This window comes from Pyxicephalus adspersus, chromosome 4 (assembly GCF_032062135.1).
Source record: "Pyxicephalus adspersus chromosome 4, UCB_Pads_2.0, whole genome shotgun sequence".
Lineage (NCBI taxonomy): Eukaryota > Metazoa > Chordata > Amphibia > Anura > Pyxicephalidae > Pyxicephalus > Pyxicephalus adspersus.
In genome coordinates, this window is record NC_092861.1 from 133,006,613 (window position 1) to 133,030,611 (window position 23,999).

The 23,999-nt window shown below is 36.1% G+C and overlaps 1 protein-coding gene across 5 annotated transcripts in view; it reads right to left on the bottom strand.

The window, feature by feature from the left end:
- Positions 1-23,999, bottom strand: part of EML6 (EMAP like 6) — a 99,496-nt gene that overhangs the window by 38,018 nt on the left and 37,479 nt on the right. For all 5 annotated transcript variants that reach the window (XM_072409687.1, XM_072409685.1, XM_072409686.1 and 2 more), the window contains exons 12-25: positions 23,593-23,699; positions 21,588-21,706; positions 17,811-17,997; positions 16,316-16,421; positions 12,646-12,739; positions 11,202-11,302; positions 9,700-9,902; positions 8,137-8,248; positions 6,667-6,794; positions 4,546-4,687; positions 2,769-2,921; positions 1,146-1,277; positions 657-745; positions 33-209 (exon numbers count right to left, since the gene is read on the bottom strand). In XM_072409687.1, coding sequence (XP_072265788.1) covers positions 33-209; positions 657-745; positions 1,146-1,277; positions 2,769-2,921; positions 4,546-4,687; positions 6,667-6,794; positions 8,137-8,248; positions 9,700-9,902; positions 11,202-11,302; positions 12,646-12,739; positions 16,316-16,421; positions 17,811-17,997; positions 21,588-21,706; positions 23,593-23,699 — 1,850 coding nt within the window. The remainder of the gene's footprint in view (positions 1-32; positions 210-656; positions 746-1,145; positions 1,278-2,768; positions 2,922-4,545; positions 4,688-6,666; positions 6,795-8,136; positions 8,249-9,699; positions 9,903-11,201; positions 11,303-12,645; positions 12,740-16,315; positions 16,422-17,810; positions 17,998-21,587; positions 21,707-23,592; positions 23,700-23,999) is intronic.

Sequence of the window (23,999 nt, forward strand, 5' to 3'; positions counted from 1 at the left end):
GATTTAGGAAGAATAAGTAAAGGAATACTTACCTTTACAGGGTAAGAAAACAATTTCACAAATCCAAAATCATCTCCAGTAGCCAAGGATTTTCTATCTTTGGTAAGAGAAGCTGCGTTCACATCTGTCACATCACTGTGAGCTGGCCAGATCCCTTCACATGTAGGACCAAGAACACAGGTCCATGTGTGCCATTCTATTCGTTCAATCTGTTCAGGGTTGTATATATTTAAATGAGGAGATAATAAGTATATAAATCACAGACAAAAAGACAGTTACATACTGTAGTTTGTTCTCGTGCTACTTTTTTAAAGAAGGAATGTTTCATAATGATAGTTTTGTAAATTAAAAAACACACAAGAGATTCCCATACCTTTTTAATGACCAAGTAAGTATTGGTATGATCCTAGAAACATGTTAAAATACAGCAGATCTGATTGGCTTGGCTGGAATTTCTCAGGTGTTTTTATGGTCTTTTCAGGGTAGGAGTTACTTTAGCCAATTACCATTCCTAATAAAATGCATGTGTTAATGTGCCATCCATTCATGTTTTTAAGGTCTAGGTGTTCTCAGATGATTTCTATAAATTCCCTTCTAATGTGCTTGGGTGTGGGCAACTTTAGCATCCATTCTAATGAAACAAGCAAAGAAAGTACCTCTGCAGATTTAATGGCATATCTTTTTCCTCTTGGAGCTTCAAAAAATAACTGTTCTTTGGCACCAGTATTAACTTGCAGCAATTTACCTTTTTTGGAAAGAGAAAATATTTTATTAGGTGTCCGAGCATGAAAAGGTTTCCTCAAGACTTTTTTTATGCATTACCGGAAATTGCAGTAACATTTTTGTGATTTTTATTTTTTTTTATGTGTGGTCCTGAAGAAAACAATATGTTGTCTTTCAGCACTTCTACACTTTGTTTTTGACTAAAAGCTCTACCAAAATCTTTTTTTCTTCACGTAACTAAACAGAAAATATAACTGAATTATATGGAGGTGGGGCCTAATTTATACTTAAAACCAACATTTGTTATGCCCCAAAACAATAATTCACATCATAAAAGTCGATTTCTGTATGGGCAGAATGGCACATATTCTTAAACCGAATAACAGACAACTCTAAAGCTTTTCAATTATTCCAAATCTTACCTCTGGAGTCCCAGTCAATGTGCGTGATATAGCTAGAGGCACCTTTGCAGATTCCAACTCTCTTGCTTGTAAGTACATTATAGATATCTACAAAATTATCATGTGATGCAACAGCCAGATACTTTCCGGCATCTGTAGGAAAATAAATAAAAAAAAATACAATTACAAGTTGATCTGTTATAACCAAACTATGTTAGTTTGTAGAATTTGTAAAAGTCAAGGAATACAGGACAGAAGGAAAATGCTTCGGGTGCAAGTAATAATTTTTAAACATGTCTTACCACTGTTTGAATCATTACATTGGAAACTTGGAAAGTGACAGAAACTGGTCTGACTGTGCTTTAAAAATAGACTTGAACCCAGTAAGTGAAGATTTGTCATCCTTTAACGAACATCTAAAAATGGTAATTGTCTCTGCAGCTAGGCAAACACTATGGGCTCTATTTATAAATCAGAGAATCTGATATTCCCTCAAACATCAATTACTGCTATTGAAACACATGGAACCGGAAGATTCCCACAAGGGAATGTCCGATTCCATGTTTTATAAAATAGAGCCCTATAGCAGCACCTGGGCTCAGTGGTTAGCATTCTGGCCTTTGCCATGCTAGTTTTCATCTGCATGGAGTTTGCAGGGTTCTCCCTGTGTTTGCACAGGTTTCCTCTAGGTACTCCGGTTTCCTCCCACATTCCAAAAACATGCACTTAGGTTAATTGGCTTTCCCCCAAAAATTGACCTAAGACTGTATTTAAAATTATTATACATAAACATTAACACACATAAAGACTTTAACATAGGTAGGGACATTAGATTGTGACCCCATTTGCGGGACAGCTAGTGACATGAGTATAGACAAATTACAGCGCTGTGTAATATGTCGGTGCTATATAAACACTTAATAATAATAATATTAATGTGATTTTCTTTCTCTCAATGTTGTGTTGATAATACAGTCAATTTGGGTATTGATATCACAAATATTGGTTTTGGTACAACAACAACAAAAAACATTTTTCCAGATTCATTTTCAAACTACATTCTACTGAAATCTCAGATGTAAATAGGAGTGTTTTGGTAAACTTATGATTATTACTACTTTTTTGTTTATCAAACATATTACATAGTGTATGGCTAACTTAAGCAACAACCTTGGAAAATCTACCTCCGGTCGGGAAATCCTCCTGAAATAAAGATTATTATTGTGCCTTAGCACTTCTGTGTCTTGAGCCCTATTGCATTATATCTAAAGTAAAATTTTCTTAGACACTGCTGCCTCTCTTCTCAGAGTAATCTGTGCACAAGCATGTGTAGTGGAAGGATCTCCCTGCTTCATTTAAGTTTTGGATTAAATGAAGCCAAGCCCTGTCTCATGCAAACTAGTTGCGTCCATATAGTGACAAGGCAATATTGGGAAAATATAAGTTGCAGGTACACTTTATAATGGCTATATTTAAACCCAAAAAGGTTCTGCATTGTCTTTTCTTACTTTCTCAAAAGTGCTTAAATAAATTAACCTGTGGTATAATAAAAATGGGTGTGTTTATTGCAGGTGTTACAGGGAGAATGAGCTAAAATATACACAATGATCCATGTACATCTAGAGTTTTCAAAGTGAATATTACCTGGTGAAAACTTAATATCAGATATAATTTCCTTCCGGTGATGAAAGGACACCATGTCTTCAAGAGTGTCAGCATTGACCACCATAAAGCTGCCATCATTCAGGCCTACTGCTAAGGCTTTGCCATCTGGAGAAAAGGCACAGCATCGGCCACCTGAAACAAAACACATGGTATCAGCACAACCACAAAACCAGAATAATCTATTGGAATTTACATATCTTCTCTAAACCAGAAGCAACTAAGTAACGTTCTTGTACTGAAACAAACCAATAGCAAAACATAGGTTGAATTCATTCCTAAAAGTGGTGAACTATAAACTTACCAGACTATATACATTAAAATTGTTACATATTCCTAATAAGGAGTAAAAACTTTTTTAAACAAGACTTCCCTCTCCTTTCTAGCTGTGTGTACTGTGGAATAACTCATGCTCCTAGATCTTCAAAGACCAAAGCAAATATCTGTGGCATAAATAAATTAGAGGACTGACAAACACAGTGATTCCTTCTGAAGTCTTCCTTCTTAGAGCTTTAATGAATGAAAGGTTATGGGAAAGGAGTGAATAACAAGAGAGAGGTGCAAAGAGTCAATTCTATTTGTCAACTTCCTTTATCAATTCAAAGACAAACATTAGATTTGAGATGACCTAGTGACAAATAAAGGTATGTATATAATCCTAATCCTTTATAGGAAAGCATACTCAAACCTTTTAGAATAAAAAATAGAATGTGAGTTCAGGTACACTTTAATATGCATTTTCTGCTTGGTCCAGAATACAGAAATAGTTATGTATGCTTCATCTGGGCACAATAAAAAAAAGAAAAGTACATATAAATACATACAAAAATGAGTTTCCACACCCCATTAAATTAGTATGGAGGTGGTACCTGTCAACTATACAAAGGAGTAGCTACATTTGCTTGTAAAACAGAAAGACCCTCTCAATCCCGACACGTTTCACCGATAGGCTTCATCAGGGGATGTGCTGAGAGCATAGCATAGCCTGTTAGAACAAGTTAGAAGTTCAATAAGAGCCACAGTGTAGAGGTTGGCAGGCAGCATAAGAAGCTAACAGGCCAGATGAGTGTGTGAAACATCTATTGGCTCAGGATTGAGAAGGTCTTTCTGTTTTACAAGTATATGTAGCTACTTTTCTGTATAGTTGACAGGAACCACCCCATGACTAATTTAATGTGTGGAAACTAATTTTTGTATGTGTTCATATGTATGTGAATTGCACTACTGATTGATGGGTACCACTATACTGATTGATTGTATGAATTGCCTAAAGCTCAAAACAATTTTGAATTTGACTTCAAACCCCAAACTTTCTCTACTTTTCCTTTCTATTGTATCAAATTATTTTGGGGTTGGCAACACTGACCTAAATATAGAAGGGGAGTGTGACATTTGTGCCTTTTACCTATCATCTGGGCACAGGTTTACTTTGAAGTGTATGTCTGTGCAAAATAAGGTAAACATATGCAATATATGTGTATATATACAAAATTCCCCAATGTGTTCTCCTTTTAAAATAATGCAAGTACAAAACCTGTTGGACTACAAATCATTTCCCACTTATATTATGGGGATTAGGTGTGGCTCATCATTATCAGTTAATGATGGAATGAAGATGAAGTTTACTGGATTTTGGGAAGATCCTCAAGTAGTTTGATACATGCAGCTATTCTAAGGATTATAAATGTGCAAGTATATTTATTGAAGAAAGGCATGAAAAAGACAGTATGTTTACAACTGTATAGAATATGACCCTCACCCTTTTTCAGCTTCCGCACAGCCAGCATGCGGTGTTGGGAGGAAAGTTCCCAGATACGGAGAGTTTTGTCATCACTCACTGTGGCACTTATAGGCAGCTGTGGATGAGTTGCCAGACCCCAGACTTCTCCTTCCATATGTCCCTGTCAAGAAGAAAAAAAAACACTTATGTTGGTATCCCTAGAAAAGATTATGATAAATTGGTTTAGAGTGTAGCTGTGTTCTTTAATTAGTATCATTTGTCTCCAACCATCCAGTCATACAGCCTATTTAAATGGAGAAAATTAGTCAGTCTGTTGTTTGGTATCATTGTGTGACCCACACTGAACATGGACCATGGAAAAAAAAGGAATTGTCTGAGGATTTAGGAAAAAAGAGAGAGGTTATATGTCTGATATCGCTCCCTTTTTTGCCAAGGAACACCTGTGCTATTTGGAGCTACAATGATATCATGGAGGTCAGCAGATGTTCCCTGACATGTCATAATTTTGGAAAGCATCTTTTTGCAGATGTCATAGCTAGAATAACAGTGAGTGAGGAGTCTGCACATCCTTGAAGGCATTACTGAGCTGCCATTTTCTCTGGGATGGTAGTGCACAAGCTTATGATTCTTGATTAAATCAAATGGCAACCACACGAAATGTGACAGTAATTGTTTATATGCAAATAAAGCTAAAGGGAAATTGGTTGGACTGGCTTTAAAACAGTTTTTGATGTTTCCTGCATAAAATCTGGAATTTTGCAGTTAATTATATCAGTTGATTATGAATCATAATTAGAAAATGAAATATTTATTAATCAGTTAAAATGCTGCTATGGAATTTTACTTTGGTTTTGTCTGACAGAAACAGTTAAAACTGTGAAAACGCTGTGGATTCCATTATGCAATAATAAATCATTACTAGGCTCTCCAGAACATCATAATTACCTCTCAGAGCTTCTGCTTTTCGTGTAATAGTCAATAGATGCTTACAGTGATCTAATCAATGTGCAAAATGATGAAGCTTTCTTCCACATAATTGTGTCATCCTGGCTACAAGCCCTGGGTTTTTGTTCCAGAGAGCTGCAAACACATTTGAGCTCTTTAGAATAGCACCCGCTTTTGTATATGGCTTGGAATACATACAAAATGCTACATATTGCATTTAGAATGAGTTTTAAAAAGATTTTTCCATTTACTCAGACAATTGACTGGTCAAACACAATGGACTCAAAGAACAAACTGTTCAGAATACAATAAGGCTCCTCAGTGTAATGTGGTATTTGGTGGAGTTAATCATTTTTATTAACAATAGCTCCTTTACAGAGTCCTTTATTCACAAGGCCCCAAAAATTGCAATTTCTGATCAAAATAAAGTCCACAGACACAGTGACTCTGATTTATCAAAGCTGTTCAAAGCTGGAGAGGATACACTTTCATCAGTGAAGCTGAGTGATCCAGCAAACCTGCAATGGATCTGGTCAAGGATTCAAAACATTAGCTAGCAAATAGTAAATTATTTTAAAGAAATCTATTCCAGGTTTGCTGGATCACCCAGCTTTACTGATGAAAGTGTATCGTCTCCAGCTTTGGAGAGCTTTAATAAATCAGGCCCAATGATGTCATATACATCTACTTCAATTAGGAGATTCCAATTACTACACCACAGTAAGTTCACAAGGGAATTATTGCAGGAGATGATTACAAGATTATGTGAAAGGAAAAAACAGTGAAAGTACAAATGAACAGACATGTTTATAATGGCTAAAATACCACCCTGCTTTGCACATACATTCCACATTTATTAATATTAGGTTCCCTCTGATTATCTTTATAGATGTATTGCCATGTAAAAACTATCTGGCTTTGGTTATTTTTTCCAAATTTATTCATATTAGGTTGCCTGTGACAATCCTAATAGAATAATTCTTTTGGCTTCAATGTTGCATAGTTTTGAAGAGGGCAGAACACTTGTTGGGTGCTTGTTCTGACGATGGTTTACGGTGGGTTGGAAATGGAAATTGGGACAGGTGGTGAAAGCTTTTGACCAAATTCTTAATCAAGACACTGCAGCTTTTACTCTACCAATAAGTACAGTGTAATGGTTTAGAAGGTAAAACAAAATTACATAAATTAGCTTACCTGAACAAGCAGTGTTATTGGACCACTTTTATCAATTTCTAAAACCTCTCCATTTTTGGTCCCAACCAGTATGTGTCCATGTCCCAGAGTGATGGCACGTATTGACGGATTGTCTTCCAAGAGTAAGCCTACAAAAGATTTACATTACATCTAAATCTTGCAAAAGCAATAACTGAACACCATCAGTAAAGATGAATGATAGTACAGTGACAATAAGGGTGGCTAAAGGTTTGTAGCAGGACCTTCAAATTTGTCCCTGAAGAATGGATGTAATGTGAGGGGAGTAAAAGACTCTTTTACTGTCTGCTAGTAACTCTTGGTCTTACTGTCACAATTGATAGCTGAGTTTTTGCATCACTGGCTGTTGTTTACCAAGTATGGCCTTATAAAACACTGAATAGTCTGTAAATATTTAAAAAGCTAGGCTAATCAGGAAACAATGTTAAAATAAATGAGGAAGACATTTGAAAGAGAAAGCTTACTTTTAAGACAACATATCTCCTTTAGTCTAAATTCACATGGAAGCAAAAAAATGACTCGGCAATGGCGATTGGCAATGTCTGCAAGAAGCTGCACTAAACGCACTATGGTACAACGATTTGAACACTGCATGAGGACCAATGTTTGCGTTACATATATAATGGCCTGGAAGGCAGAAGCAGTATGTCTACAGACTAATAGGGCTTAGGAGTGTTGTTATAAAGCCTACCTATCCTCCCTAAATGTTCATATGCTGGATGTGGCCAAGACCTGTATCTCAGAGTTATGAAGTTGATGCCTACTATGATAGTGCAATGGTTTGCTACAATTCAGGATATCTATAGAATGAAGGATAGCACTTGAAGATTGAGAGATAAGGGAGAATCATTCCAACAAAGGTAAACTTTCAATAAATAAACTTTTCTTTGGAAAGACTGGTAGCCCTATATAATGATGCTCAATAGTAGACACCTGGATCTCTACTTTTGCCACTTCACTTTTTCATTTCTCCTTCATCTTTCTTGTTTTCCCTTACTTGTACCCTTCCTCTTCTTTTTCTTTTCACTCTGTCTCTCTGTCTTATTTGCAATATATACCCGGACTGTTTGCAAGCATGATGGTATACCGTTTATTTCCACTACATTTTTTCTTATGTTTTGTTTATTGCACCGTTAGATTAACCTATGTACTGTTTACGTTTTTTCTTTGTTGTAACATTGTTCTTTCTGAGCTCCCATATAAAGCATGAAATTTAAATCTGTCTATGAGTTTGTAAATATTTGTTAACAACTAAAAAGAAGAGAATCAAAGTACAAATCCAATTTTAAAAGGAAAACTCTCACTTAAAGACTACTAAGCTGGTAAACGAACCTGTATACTAATAACACAAAAACTAGGGGAAAAAGGGAATAAAATGTCCACACGTTACAGCGAAGATGAATGTCAAACAAAACTATAGCACATTTTTTTCTTTTACAGTAACAGAATTACCTTTAGAATTGGAGGATACAGAAGATCTTTTAATGGCATATGTCTTTAGGCACCTTTCAAACATGTCATCCCAAAGCTCCACTACTCCGTCTTTCCCACCAGTGACAAAGCCCTGTCATGTACATAGATGTAAAAAAAAGTTTAAGTGCTAGAATATATAGTTATGACATTTTGTGTGTCTTTAAGAGAAATTCAAGCTTATATCACATAGAATAGTTTTCATGCTGTAAAATGTTGTGTAAACCTATCATAACTACAGCAGAAGTCTTGTATTTTAAAAAGCATGCTGCAATGCCAGATTGTTATAGCAAAATACCTGCAGTTTCCAATTTCATAGGAATCTGGGATCTCTGAGAAGGGGAATTATCTGTACAACTCCCCACAAAATATCAGATTACCAACTACCAACATTTTCATCCATCAAGAATGTTTGAAACTCCTTCTTGTAATTATTTTGTATGAAATTTATTTTCTCAAGTAATTCAATTTGCAAGCTGACATGCAAGGTCTAAGCTCAAACATAGATCAGGCTGACCTGCAACCAGAGGATATCTGCAATATCAGTAAATCTAACTGGACTTTTTTTTTTTTACTATATATACTTTGTTTTAAGCAAATCGCTCTGTTTTTAACATTTTTATCACAAATCATTTGTCCAACTGATATATTGCCATATCCTCTAAAAAGAATTCATAGCTAACAGATATGCTGCACATAACCTTTTCCTGAATTAGACACAACCTGTTCTTTGCAGAAGAACGGCTTCTGAAATACTTTCCCAATACTAAAATTCCTATATACTTATATGACTGCCTTGCTCTAAGAATATAAACTTGTATGCACAGTTTCCCAAATAAAACATTTCAAGAAAGTTAAATTATATTACAAAAATTGGAAAAAGAATAAAAGGATTACTGAATCTAAAACTAGCAATCCTGATTAATAAACTAGATTAGGTGTACCCTTAGTTAAATATTTTTTCAACTATTCCTGTGATGTTATATTGATGATATATTTTTAAGAAATACATTATAAGGCTTTCATATCCAATGAACACATGGACAAAAAAATAACTAAAACATTTTAATTCTTAAAAGTTTAGCACAGGAAGGGGCACTTCTAGCATGTTATTTTCTTCTAAACATAAAATAAAAAACGCAGACACAGACAAGTAGCTTTTTACTTTTTTTTGCATCTTTGTTGTTCTATTAATGGCCAGTAACTGCAAGGACAAGAGATGCTGGAGGCAATCTACCGGCCACCAGTAATGTGACAGCACATAAAGAATAAAAACACACCTGTAAAAGCAAACAAATGGCCTAAAGCAATATTTGGCAATCCCCAAACCTTTTTTTCAATACAGAAACAATGTATGTAGAACAAGAATCTTATAATTTTTTGATTTATGATTAATTATATATATATATATATATATATATATGTGTGTGTGTTTATTTATTTTTTATTTAAGCACCCTACATAAAAGCAACCACTTTGTTGCCAGTCTCCTGTAACACATACAAGCACAATAACATAACAGCATACGTATAAAGATGGTATCACCTTATCCAATGCGTACATGGCAAAGACTGGTCCATCATGTGCTTTAATGGTTTTAAGCAGAACTATGTCTTTCCAGATGTAGATATCTCCAGTTGCTGCACCAGAAAACACCAGTTCTTCTGCCCGGCCATAGGAAACACACATCATTGTTTCTAGTTTAGCAACATTTCCAAACGTTCCACGTTTTGCTGTAAAGCCACCACCTGCCAAGAAGATGTAGCAAATTATTGTAATTTAACTTAAACCTGATACTTTAGTCAATTCTTAAACTGTCCATAGTAATACAAAGTAAGCACCTTTAAAGTGGTGTTTGCATATACATTTAACTACCGCTTTTAGACTCCTGGGGACACAAAAGTGTCATTTAAATGAATATTTTTTCTGTGTGCCTGTGCCACCTCCTCCTGAACTCTTCTAATGCATAATAAAGCTATTCATCACAATAACTGGCTGGTAGGATGGTGGGTAAGACAGGAGGTGGGGCTGGAGAATTGTAAGATATACCTGAATGTATTTTTGGATTTCTTTCTATGTTATAGAATAGGAAGATATCCCCTCCTTCCCCATACAACCCTATTCTGTCTGAAACTCATCAAATAAAAAATGGGGAACATCCACCCAATGGGAACTGCAGAATCAACTTCATAGAACTTCTACATTTTCTTCCTTGTACCCATACAAAAACATCTTCCTCAAATCACCTGTACTGGATAGAGTCTATAGATTGCAATTTTAGGAGCTTTTTTATAAGCCTTTGAATGGAAATCCTGTATTTAGGATCTACAATGATTACCACCCACAGTTCAATTATCTGTTTAGAAAAACAAAAGAAAAGGTGAAAATTAGAATAAAAATCAATTGGAAATGGTTTCTGATTGGATTTGCTGTGGGTGAGAGACTACATGGTCAGTTTAGTTTATGTAAATATATTTGCTAATAAAAATCAACACAAAATTGCCAGGTGTATGACCAGCTCACAAGAGGGACCAGTAATTGCAGTGCCCAATGTATTATGCACTGAGCACCTATTTTTGTATGTCTTTTTCTGTTGTCACTGCCACTGGTGTGGTATTTGTGTGCCACTTTTTGATGGTGGGTGCTATTCCCTTATGGGCTAGCCCTGAGGTCTTGGGGAGTGCTTTAGCCTTATGGTCAGATACTCTCCATTACTGGAGTCTCTCTTCGGGAGAGCTCCCAGCCTAGTATCTGTTGGGATTGCCTATGCAGTCCCATAGAGAAAGGACCCTGTCTGACCTCAGCTGGATGGTCTTAGTACCCAGTCCCCATCAGGAGCTTTGCCCCAGGGGGTCTGAGGAAACTGGGTGTTCCTTTCTCTTTAGAGGAGGAATGACAATAGTACCTCAGTGCACGTTTTTTTTGTGTGGTGTTTTTGCACTAACACTTTTTTTCAAACACAGGGTTTTTGTTTAGTGGATCACGTTATGTGAGATTCAAAAAAAAAAAAAAAAATTGCAGTGCCAGTGATTCTAAGACAAACTTACCTGTTTGTTGCCAGAACTTGATGTGCTTTATACCAACGGTAACCATCTTATCAGTGTGATGTGGATTACATTTCACAACAAATATTTTATCCTTGTGCCCTCTGTAGGAAAAAGTACACAACATTATGAACAAATAAAAGTTTTACACATTAGATAGTACATCCTCAGTACCCTACACTATATCCAACTTCAAAACAAAGGCTGTAATAAATAAAATGGACTTTCAAATCAGAAATCTTAAATAAGCAATATTGTCTAAAAACAATAGATATGTGTTTAGTTATTTGAAACTTGGTTGTTTTGCATATTTCTCCAAGATCTTTGCAGTAAAAAGCTTCCTGCAATAAAGACTGGACACTGACGCTTCTATTCCTTGTGCAGGGTTACTGGTCTTGTATTCGCAATGTTTTCTGTTGGCAGACTGTAGCAGGTGGCTCTGCTGGGGTCCTCCCATATCTATGCTCCCTGCATAGGATATATGCAGCACAGTAATGATATCACTGGTACAATTAAAAGGTAATATATGAGTTTGTGAAGACATTTGGTAAATACCAAGTGAATTTATAGCATTTGTGGCTACTGTGCCAAAAATGTTTAGTTCAGCTTTATGGAGGGATTTTGCCTGGCTTAAAAAAAAGATAAAAAATATATGGAAATGCTACTCTATCAGATCATCAAAAAATCCTAAATGCCCCATTACTTACCTAAGCAGTGGTCACGTGAAGCCCCAGCGATGGGTCTGTTACTGTGTACCTCCAGTGCGGTCCTTCTTCATGGGCCCATGTCACTGCCTACATGATTTAAACACTTCCTATTAGCTGCCCAGTGGTGGGCCTATGGGAATCCTGGAGAACAGTGAAAACAGTGTACAGGTAGCACCCAAGTTAAAGACATCCGACACACGGATGACTCCTACATACAAATGGGGCTTCCCTGCTCATTCTGTGCAGGATAGAGGCGTGATGGGGGGAGGGAGCGATTTGCATGACTTGCAGAAGAAGTCTTTTGCTGTTCTGCAGCCACTTGTAACTCTTTGATGAACAAGACAAACTCTGCAGTTGTTTCTTTGCATATTAAAGTACAGCTTGCTTCAGAAGTTAATAAATGTCTATCTCGTATGTAACCTGGGCCACTACCTGTAATGGGACAGCAGAGGGCTGGCCATTGCAGGTGGAAGAGCAATGCTCATTCATAGACTTCTAGATCAAGTTTAGGTATTATGTGTTTTACAAACTAAGAAAACATTCTGTCATAAAATCTGATGTGGAATGGATTAGAGGGGGTGCATGTAGTTGGGTTTATTTTTTCTCAGAGGTGGGCTTAATCTCTATCCCAATCTAGGGAAAAAAAGTGTTGTCCGTCTATATTGTGTAGAACACAAAAATCACTTGATAAATTATCCTTTGCAATATATCTACAATACTATAGAAAACACACCACATACCGAGTTGTAGCAATTTTCTCTCCTTTCTTCCAGTCCCAGAACACAATGGTATGATTATCATCCAGCCCAATGGACACCAGACATTTGCCATCAGCTGAAAAACATGTGCCGATTGTCAGATTGAGGATAAAGATTCAGAAAGATGAGATACAATTAGCCAGGAACACATGCAAACTACAATATAAAGTATATACTATCATGCTGATTACACATATTATACTCTGTCACTGAAGAAAAATGTATCCAAAAATATGCATTGTTTGCTCTGTTGAGACTTCACAAATTCAAAACTGAATTCAGACTAAAAGGTAAATCTATCAGTCAGTTGCTTATGCTATCCAGAAACACAAGAGAATAAGTTACAACACCTACTGAATTTAGATAATATAAAGCAGCTGATAAAATATTATATTATCTTCAATATAGCAATGTAATTTTAAAAGTAGCTTTCAATATTTTTAATCTGCTATTAAATGCTATCTGCATTTTTTTAATCGGAATAATATTTGGTGATTCCATTGCCAAGGTTTTTGCTTAGACACTTTAGACAATAAGAGAACAAAATCTGTAGTGCTAGTCCAGAAGTGTATTTGCATTGTCATCATAACACACAGGCTTTCAATGGAGACTAGAAATTACCATTTCAACACACTGGCATGGCCCACTGTTGTCATTATCAATTCCCCTTCAGAAAATCATGCATGTATCAATTGGGCCTGATTTATTAAAGCTCCCAAGGCTAGAGAGGATACATTTTACAAGTGAAGCTGGGTAATCCAGCAAACCTGGAATAGATCTGGTCGAGGATTCAAAACGTTTGCATAGCAAACAAAGCAAATGGCTTTGAAGAAGTCCATTCCTGCAAATCTATTCCAGGTTTGCTGAATCCCCCAGCTTCACTGATGAAAGTGTATCTTCTCCTGCCTTGGAGAGCTTTAATAAATCAGGGCCACTGTCTTCAAATTATCATCTATGTGACGTAACAAAGGAAAGAAACAAATAAGATGTATCATTGGTTCCTGCAGAAAACTGCTACTATAGCTGTCCATGAAGTTCAGGAATCTATAAATAGTTGGACTACATATGCTACAGAGGTCTTTTGTGGTTATCAAACTTGCCTCCTATACTAGTACACAGCCAAATACAAATTTTCCTCTATGCTATTGAAAAATTCACAGTTCACATGGATGTGAATATGATATAATTTCGGGTTTTTGAAACATTGCTCATTTACCTTTTGAATACCTCACTATTTATATTTCCAAGGGCCCATTTAAACAACAAAACATTGAGCTGCCCTAATCATGGTGCACTACATTTGGCAGCACAAAAATAGTTGCTATCTCCAATTAATTGCAGCACAACATAGAACATTATGCTGACCTGCTTTGCAGTGCTTACAAATTTTGGGGGTAACATTCACAATGGCACAACATGCACCACGGCACACCAAAAAAAAATATCAGATATGTTATTCCTATTACAAGTATTAACCCTTACCATTACCAGAATACAATATTTTTTCGTTGAAGTGGCCCTTTAAATAAAATCTGCAGTTAAAGAATGTTTCTGCATAACCCCTTCTTTTTATCTAAAACACAGGGTATTAACTGACTCATAATTTGCAGCTGCAAGCCATCATATAGATTTAGACTGCACAGTTCTGCTTAATTATAGTACTTTGTGCTTCTCCAAAGGTTTGGTATTTGTTGTTGCTGCAGTTTCTGTCCATGGGTACCAAGACAGAAGAGCATAACGTTTTTTTTTTTCAGAATTAAATATAGCATCATCCTGGACTAGCTGTCACGAGTAAGTATAAATCTAAAACTACCATATATGAGTCATTTTTTTGTTCTTCTGAGCAGTCTATTGACCATGAATCAATTGTATTTCTAAATTACATAGCTCCAAAGTAATTGAACAACCTGGATTAGTCAGTCAGTTTGGAAAATTTCTGTTGTTAAAGTATCGATGGGTTTTTAAGACCTTTCTATTTGATTACATTTTGGAGCATTTGCATGTACACCTACTGTCACTCCACTTTTCTCATATTGATTTATGCATCAATTGTGGTGTATTTATAAGTATATACCTAGACAAGGATCTGAATCTGTTCATGTCAGTATCCTTTAATTCACTGTGCAACAACACTCAGGCTGGAAGGGGCAGTACTAGATGTCAGGCTGTATGTACATGTGCTGGAAAGTAAACGTAGTGAAAGTGCAGACTGAGCAGAGGAAATGACTCTGATTTATGAAAGCTCCTCAAGGCTGAAGAAAATACACTTTCATCAGTGAACCTGGGTTATCCAGCTAACAAATCGTGAATGACTTTTAAGAAATACATTTCAGGTTTGTTGGATCACCCAGCTTCACCGATGAAAGTGCATTGGAGAGCTTTAATAAATCATGCCAAATGAATGGAGGTAGGGTGGGTAGCTGGCAGAGTAGTATAAATCATAAAAGCCCTTAAACAGAATTATACATTCTTTGACAATGGTTCATATATGTGTATTTGATTTGTGTTTTAGCTCTTTTATGGTTTTACATGGGATGCATAAATCCATAATTTATTAATTTACAGGGATGGCGTGGAGCACCAGAATATGAGTATATCTAAAAATGATATTTCCCCAACAACAAGACTTTGCCTGAAGTATTATAGAAACAGAATACAATTAATTGCTGCTTGACCATTGCCTTGCCAACTTCACCCCTTGTCTTACCTCTTGCCAGGTAAGAATTTACCTGGACTAGCACTGCCTGATCATTGCATTTCTTAATGGACTTCATCTCTTATCTAACCCCCCCCCTAACCTTTTGGCGAGTAATTAAATTTGCAGCACAGTCCTCCAATGCTATCCTTGTTTGGATGTGAATCTGAGTGGCTACAACCTGGTATGAGCTTGCAACACAAAATCTTCACCACTAAGGGTTCTGAGAAATCTCAAGCTGATATCTAGACTCTGCACCTCAGCCCCAATGAAACAACTCCTTCATTGGGTTTTACTGTTGTTGCAGTATGAACCAAAACTGGCAATTACAATAGATAAATGGATAAATAGAGAGGGCAAATCTCCCCAGCAGGAACATTTACAGCAATAACTGGCATATGTACTCTTTCCAGATCTACCCAAAACAAGATGTTTTGGCTTCAGATAAACTTTAAATGTATGTAAACCCTAACAATGAACTTCTCCTACTCGAACTGGAGAGTTATTAGTCTTATGCGGAAGATTGCATTTCTGTATTACTTAAATATCAAGAGGTATTTTTTAGTACTTGAAAGGCATACATCACTGGAAAATAAGCATGTATTGCAAAGATGTACTACATATGACTTTTAGTATTTTGCCTTGTTGTGCATTTTAGGTGGCAAATGAATGTTGTGAAAGTTAGAAACTTTCGAGTTAATTCTCTCCATGTTAAAGCTCTGGAAATCTGCATCTGATCACTGTGTGATCTAGTCCATAGGATATTGGTGGTATTATTTTATTTTATTTTTGGTTTTATTTATTTTTTCAATTATTTTTTTCTAACTTGTACCTGATGATACAGGCCCCTTGTTTGTAACACACAACTTATTATACACTATCTGCACATTCCTATATAGTGATCGACTGAGATTGTAACACAACAGGCATACAGACAATGGGATTCACCAGTATTACCTGAAAAGTCCAGAGCGCAGACCCCTCTCTGGTGTTGGCCTTTAAGGAGTGACAGGCATTTCAGTGTCTGAGTATCCCATACATGTATTGCTGCATCTCTTCCAATCTGAATAAAACAGAAATATTCTAAATAAATTGATTACAAAGACATTACATTAGTCATAAAAAATTAAACATATCAATAAGGAGCTATACTTAAAGTAATTTAATTTAAAGTAAGGCTATGATCAGATTAAATGATATATATAGGCAAGTATTTACATTCTGTAATAGGGTAACTGTGCTATTTGTTCTGCAGTTAAATCTCATAGTAATGTTGTCACCCTTTGAACAAGGGAATAGTATCGTTTTAGATGAATGTAGTTTTAAATGTCTTTAGGTAAGGGACATATGAAGCTCAAATCCAACTAACACTAACAAGCAGGTATTACAAAATAAGTTTAAACCAGGGGTCCTCAAACTTTTTAAACAGGGGGCCGGCCGGTTCACGGTCCCTCAGACTGTTGGGGGGCCGTAATATAGTTTGAAAAAAAACAGGAGAAGATTCTTATGCACACTGCACAAAACGTATTTATTGTATAAAAAACACGAAAGAACAATACTATATGCACAGCACACTTGCCGATCATTAAAAAAAAAGTGGCGTTTACTTTGGCTTTAAATTTGCTTGAGATTATTCCTTTGCATGGAAAATGCACAGATAAATTTGAAATTTCACTGTGTGTATTGAAAATGCAAATTTATCTTGCATTTTTCATGCAAATGAATAATCTCAAGCAATTCATTAATTTGCTTCTTTTTATAAACCCTACCCTACACCCAACACTACCCCACACTTTTTATTAATTAAAAAAGGGCTGATAAAAAAAACTTTGTCAGTATCTGCTACTTGTCACTCACTGCTTCCTTCATACATCGGCTGGATCACACTGCAGCACATGTGTACATGATCAATGTGCATAGTATGTTTATACTATTTACAAATGTACATTAATCATGTACATTTGTGCTGCAGTGAGAACCAGCCAGTGGATGAAGGCAGCAATGAGTCTCTGCTCATACCTTCTCTGATGGCTTCAGCCCGACAGCTCCAGCGTTACCCCGGCAACAGTGGTGTCACGTGACCGGGTTCCCTGGAGTGCAGATCGCAGACAGCCAGAGCTCAGGCAGGAGAAGCAGCCTGGGCGGCCGGCAGCCAGCGGGCCGGATGGACAACCTCAGCGGGCCATATTCGTCCTGCGGGCCGTAGTTTGAGGACCCCTGGTTTAAACCATCCTTAATAATGTAATATCAAGGGTAGCTCCCTTTTCTCAGCACAGTTTTACTTTCTCATTGAGAATAATACTTTAGCCAATAAGTTTTTTTTTTGCCAATAAGAATTTTTTTTTTGCATTAACAAGCATTTGTGGCCGCTTGCTTCTTTTACAGAGTTTATTTCTGTTTTAATCCCCAAATGCAAACCCCCACCATAAAGCAATGTAGTGAATCACCTTACCTGACCAGTTGCTACATAATCTTTAACTGGGTGAATAGCCAGACTAAGAATGTCATCGTCGTGTCCCAGGTAGAGTCTCTGGGAGTGCTGCAGCCTGTTATAAACCACAGCCACTGCTGCTACATGATAGACCACCTCTCCTGTCTGTGTGTAGAATAGGTTGTTCCTACAGTCATAGCCTCTGTAACTGCATAGGGTCCCAAAACAGATAAAATAACACAAATAATTAGATATTAAATATATAACATTACATAATATTGTTTTCTAATCAACTACAGTCTAATATCTACAAATATTTTAAAAGTGCTTTTTCAGCTGACTATAGATTTGTATTATCTAATTTTTTTAGATTCACACAGCCACAGTATACAGAACAGTCAAGAGGATAACAATGCTATCTGTGGTACAAGTAAAACGAACAGGGGTGCACTTGGTCAACTGGTCACAAAAATACTATCCTGTGGAACCAGTGCAACTTCTGCTCCTTATCTCTTATACCTGTCTGTAAGAATAATTTATTTTCCCCAGTGTAAAGTTACATTCTTCCCACTATCCCTACAGGATAGTCACCTTGTACACTAGACTGAATACCATTTTAAGAGGGCCTTTCCCCAGCCACTACTGTAAGGGGGTTTTCTCCCACTGTTCACCTATGTAAGAGACTTTTTTTCCCACTGGCCTCCAATATAAGGGTGCACCTTTATTATGGACAACCAATGAAAGATGGTTTTCTACAATGACTACAAATGTAAGGGGGCACTGTTCCACTGAAGTTTAAAGTGGGACCACAATACCAACAATGTAAAGTGGCATTCAACCATTGAACAAAAATGTAAAGGGCACTTCTAGGGCACTAGTGACCATGTAAGTTACTAGTTTACTTGTTATGTAAGTTAACACTTTCCTACTGACAACCAATGTAAATGTAAACTGGTCTAACTATGGAAGTAAGGGTCACTTCTCCACTGCCCACCAATGCAAAGATGACACTTTTCACTGGCATCAAATGTAAAAGGGTATTACTCTAACCACAAATGTAAGTGGGCACATTTCACTGACCACCAATATAAGGGGCAGGCTTAAAGAGACCATACATTTAGGAAGGAAGTAAAAAGAGTAAAAATACAAGCAGGCATTTCTCCACTGAACACCAATATAAGGAAAAGCTACAACCTTTACTATTTGTATTTATTTCTGGACAATTATATAATTACTTGTTAAATGTTAAAAGTATTACTAAAGGTAATGGTGTCATTAGAACAGGTGTTTTAAAAAATATCTGCTCTAGGTATAAAATACAATAGGTATACCCAATTAATTCTTCTATTTATAAAACTGTATATAAAGCTCATTGATAACCCTAAAGTACAGTGAGCTATGAATAATATCATTTTAGCAGGGGTCCTCTGATACTTGAAAACTGGTAATAAAGTTGAAGGATGCTGCTAATCAAAGGAGACATAATTAAAGTAAAATTTAATGAGCAGTGGCAAGGTAATTGCAAAACCACTTGGTGTCTCTACACATTTCAAAATTATTATTGTATTCTAAAAGTACAGATTCAGAATAATAATTGTCTTTAATCATCATCCCAAATTTGATCTATCTTATTCACTAGGACCTAAACCTTGTTATGTTTGAAAACACAAATATTTAACTGTAAATTTATCAAGCAAACATAAAGGATTATATCATATTTCAACCAATTCTTTAACAAGCATTGTGTTCAGTCTCAACATGGAACATTCATAAGAGGTTAAATATGTTTCACAGTCACCAATATTGAATACATGTCATCTAAAGTCCACATTTGACTTTGACAACTGTATTTCATCCTTTATTTTACCGAGCTATTTCTGTCTCTGCTGTTTTGAATTATATGATAATTATGATGATGTGATAGTGGATTAGGGGTATCTTATTCACAATGGGCTGGTTAAATATGTTCCAAAGATCATTTGATAGAAAAGCCCTTAGCTGCAGTGTAAATGTGTGACAGTAATGTGAATGAAAACTGAAGTGTGTGGGGAAAATTCCAGGAAAGAAAAGCAATTACTGAAATGACAGGAAAAAAAGGCTTGTCACTGGCAGGGTGAGGACTGAAGTTTAAAGAAGAATCATCAAAATATATATTTTGAATTTCTTATAAAGACTACAACCTAAATGTTTAGTAAGGAATGTTTAGTAAAAGAAATTACGTGTTCCTTGTATATGAAACGTGATTTGATATGGCCTAAATTCCTAGGGGGACCAAAACTCAACAAGTGAAGGTTTGCTATTGAGGGGGTTTGACTGGAGAGGTCCTGCACAGTGTTTATATAGTTCTCAGGTTGTTTTGCATGTTAGGGTTCCAGAAAAAGTTTTGTCGCTGCTGTCAGTTGATTTGTCGGTTTAAGGTTCCTAGAGCCCGCCAAGGTAAAGTTTGGAGGGATCCTTAGCCAGCAAAGGTAAAGTTTGGAGGGATCCTAAGCCACCCAGTCAATGTCTTGGTGGCTAAGGAATCCTCCAAACTCTTCCTTGGTTGGTTCTAGAGAGCACAGGTGCTCTATTTAGAGAATCAGCAGCAGACCTGAACATGAACTCTTCCCTGGCTTTAGGACCCCTAAGACCGCTTTTCATCAAAGTCTCCTGTCTGCTGAACATCAACAAAACTTTTCCTGGACCCCTAATTTGCAAAACGCCTTGGTGTCTAGAACCTTTCCAGGCAAACCTTGGGTTACTCTGTCACACTATGTAACAGGAAATATACGAATGGTAATTGTACCTAAGCAATACCATAAAAATGTACCTTTTATTTGGAATTCCTCTGGAAACTCTGCATTTTATGTGCCTGTGAACTATTGTTCCTCGCGTATTGAATTTGGTTTAGGCCCTTATACAATAGTAAAGACATAGCAATACATGACATCCCAAATAATGTAGATTTTGAAAACAAATAACTACAAAGATATAGAAATTGTTTGGCAAGGAGGGACTTTTAAGGTGCCATAAAGTAGAAAAATATTTTTTCTTTTAAACTTTATTCTTAAATTTATTTCAACATATTTAAAACATAATAACATTTTTACAAGTAATATAGAGCAAGTTTTGAACATTTCCTCCACATTTACATAACTCTTTTTAGTATATTAGGTCAGCACAAAAATGGTCAACCCTGTTCCAGGGATCCATGAGCAATGTACTTCTGCTATTTTTGTAATGTATGTATTATAGGTTTTATTTTTATTATATATGCTTTCCACTGAAGTTGTATATATTGATACATATATGTATTTCTTCCCTTGTAGATGTCATTATTCCCTTTGCTCTTCTAATACTCCTGAGGAAGCAAACAAGGTCTGCGAAACGGGTTGAGAAATTGGTTTAGCTTTTTTTTGCTGACCTAATATATTAGTTATGTAAAACTGGAAGAAATGGTCAAAACTTGCTCTATATTACTTGTGCTTTTGTAATATTTTTAATATGTTTTAAATATGTTAAAATACATTTCAGAATTAATTTAAACAAAAAATGTTTTTGTACTTTATGGCACTTTAAAAATCCCCCTTGTCAAACAATTTCTACATCTTTGTAGTTATTTGTTTTCAGAGTACCTATTCTTCCTTGAGCCCAACAGCTGTATGTTTGATATGGATTTTACTGCTTGCATGGAATTCAGTTTTAAGGAGGATTTAGGTGTTGGACAGTCTGAATCTGCATTCAGACTACTCCAAGGCTAGACAGAAACAAATTTCATTTCAAGTTCTATAAAAATCTGTGGGTTCAGTAAAAACGTACCCATGTACGAACTTTAATTTCAAGCTTTCTTCCGGGGCTTTCTCCCGTTTAAGGGAAGGAAAAGGATTTTGTTTCTCTTTATTTTGCTGCTTGAGCTGAGGTAGATCTTCTTTGTAAACCTTAAAACAACAATTTCAGAAACTAAAGGTTAATTTTCTGTATGGACCATAAGTTTTCACTTATGCATAAAAAGTTGTACTAGAGCATTCTGTATTTCAATATCTCCTCCTTATACTAAACACAGTCCTTGTCTCAGAATACAGATTCATAATCACAATCACACTATAGTTTCTTATTAAAGCAGAAAATGTGTGAAAATACAAGTTGTGTCTCCTGCACCAACTCTCACTAATATACAGTATATTAAGGATCCAATACAGCAAAACACATGCCTGCTATCCAGCAATTATGTGCACCTATTACAGCACACCATAATTTTCTTTCAACATACTTTGTCCCAAAACCACAAATTAGACAAATAACTCACTTGCTTACGATATGTGTGCTGTACTAAAGTGACTAAATTGCATCTTTACAGCAAATTGATCAAGAATCTTTTTCATATCAGCAATGAGAGTTAGAATGCCAGCACTGTAAGCCAACAGGATATACTGCATTGCAGTATGCTGTCATTTTATTATGTTTCAGGCACCAGGGGAAGAAGAAGGTATTTAGGCAGCTAAGACCAGGATTAACGGTAATCAGAAGCACCTAAACCAGTTGGTGATGCTTATTCACAATCCACTGTACACATTTAAAGAGGTACAGCACATCAGTAAATAGTGGTTCCTCTTCTGGTTATTTAGTGTATCAGGGGTGTGTAAGTTATGAGAATGGAAGAATAGAACTACAAATATACTGTATATTTGTATTTTAAGGGTGTGTCCAGCTGTTTGCATGGAAGTAGACCCAAATTATTTAATTCCACGACTTTAGATCACCTAATTCAGAAACCACAAAACAGTTAAAACACTTGGCTACCATTCGATCTGTACCCCTGAATTCACACTGCCATTACATATAGCATGCCAGGGGGGCTTAACTTTAAACCAGGAGCCCTATTTATTAGTAAACCCCAATAATGTGAAGCCATGCAGTCACTAGTGAAAGGCGTCAGTTCTTGTTAAGATAAATTGGTGCCTGGGTGCACTCAATGGAAGCCATTAGTACACTCTGCACAATCTTTCTGTCAATTGAGAGAAGCATACAATAAATGAGCTGCCAGTGCAGTTATGAATGGCTGCTCTCCGAAGAGAAAATGAATAACTAGGCTTTTACTCTAATTAGAATGCTGAATGTTTCCATCAGATAATGCCAGAAATACAGATACAGGCTTAGAATATACAAAGAAAGCTGTCCCGGCATGGGAAAGAAAATAAATTATAATATTGGCACTCATTGTAATTCTGGGTGCATTAGGCCTTTTGCCCTTCAGACAACTATGTTTGCATCAAAAATTTATGAAACATCTATAAATGCTTATTAAGAAAATGAATTGTGTGTGGACTAATCAGAGTTATTTGAAGCAATGTAGTCATTTAATAAATGAGACTCAACTCTTTGACCAAAACAAGTGTATTTATCATACAGAAATGGACAAACCCAACAACTTTCACCTACATATGATTTAACAAGTGCTAGATTCAACATTGGTCATTAACACTTGTTCTGGTGACATCTGTGAGGGCAAAGAAGAATTGCCCTCACTGTGAAAGATTTCTTCACACATCCTGTTGCATTTTTGGGACAGAAACTGAAGATAAATCTCCCCACTTTAACATAAAAAGCAAAAAGGCCAAATGTTTACCAAAAACGAGTAAACAATATACATCTCTACATTCGCTTTATATACATCCAATACTTATGAATATGACAATCATTATTATTGGTAATATTAATAAAGAGTATTTTTAAAGCCCCAACATATTACACAGTGATGTACAATAAATAGTCTTTTTGTATAGAAAATTATCCAATTATTTATTAGTTGGAGTTTATCGCTTACCTGGCGATCATAGTTAATTTGAGTCTCCTGCTCAATATCGGAGTCTAGTTCTGGCACATCGGATAGATCTGAATCAGATTCTTCACTGCAGGAATCAATAATCCCCTCTGAGAACAACAAACGCATACTATCAGCTATGTTCAATTTTTTGTATACTACATGAAATATATCCCATTAAACAGAAGGAATTCTTAATGCACTACTAAAGTAGTTTAAAAGCACATGCAAGTGTTGGTAGTGCTCACTATTACTTGTTAACATTTTACTACACATTGAAAAATTCCTGCAACAACTGCATGTTAATCTGCACCGGGATATCGGTATATATGTGTTTGGTCCCTTATTTCCTGTCCAGTAACACTGGTCACCGGTTCAAAGTGTATCTGGCTCACAAAGGACACAGCAAT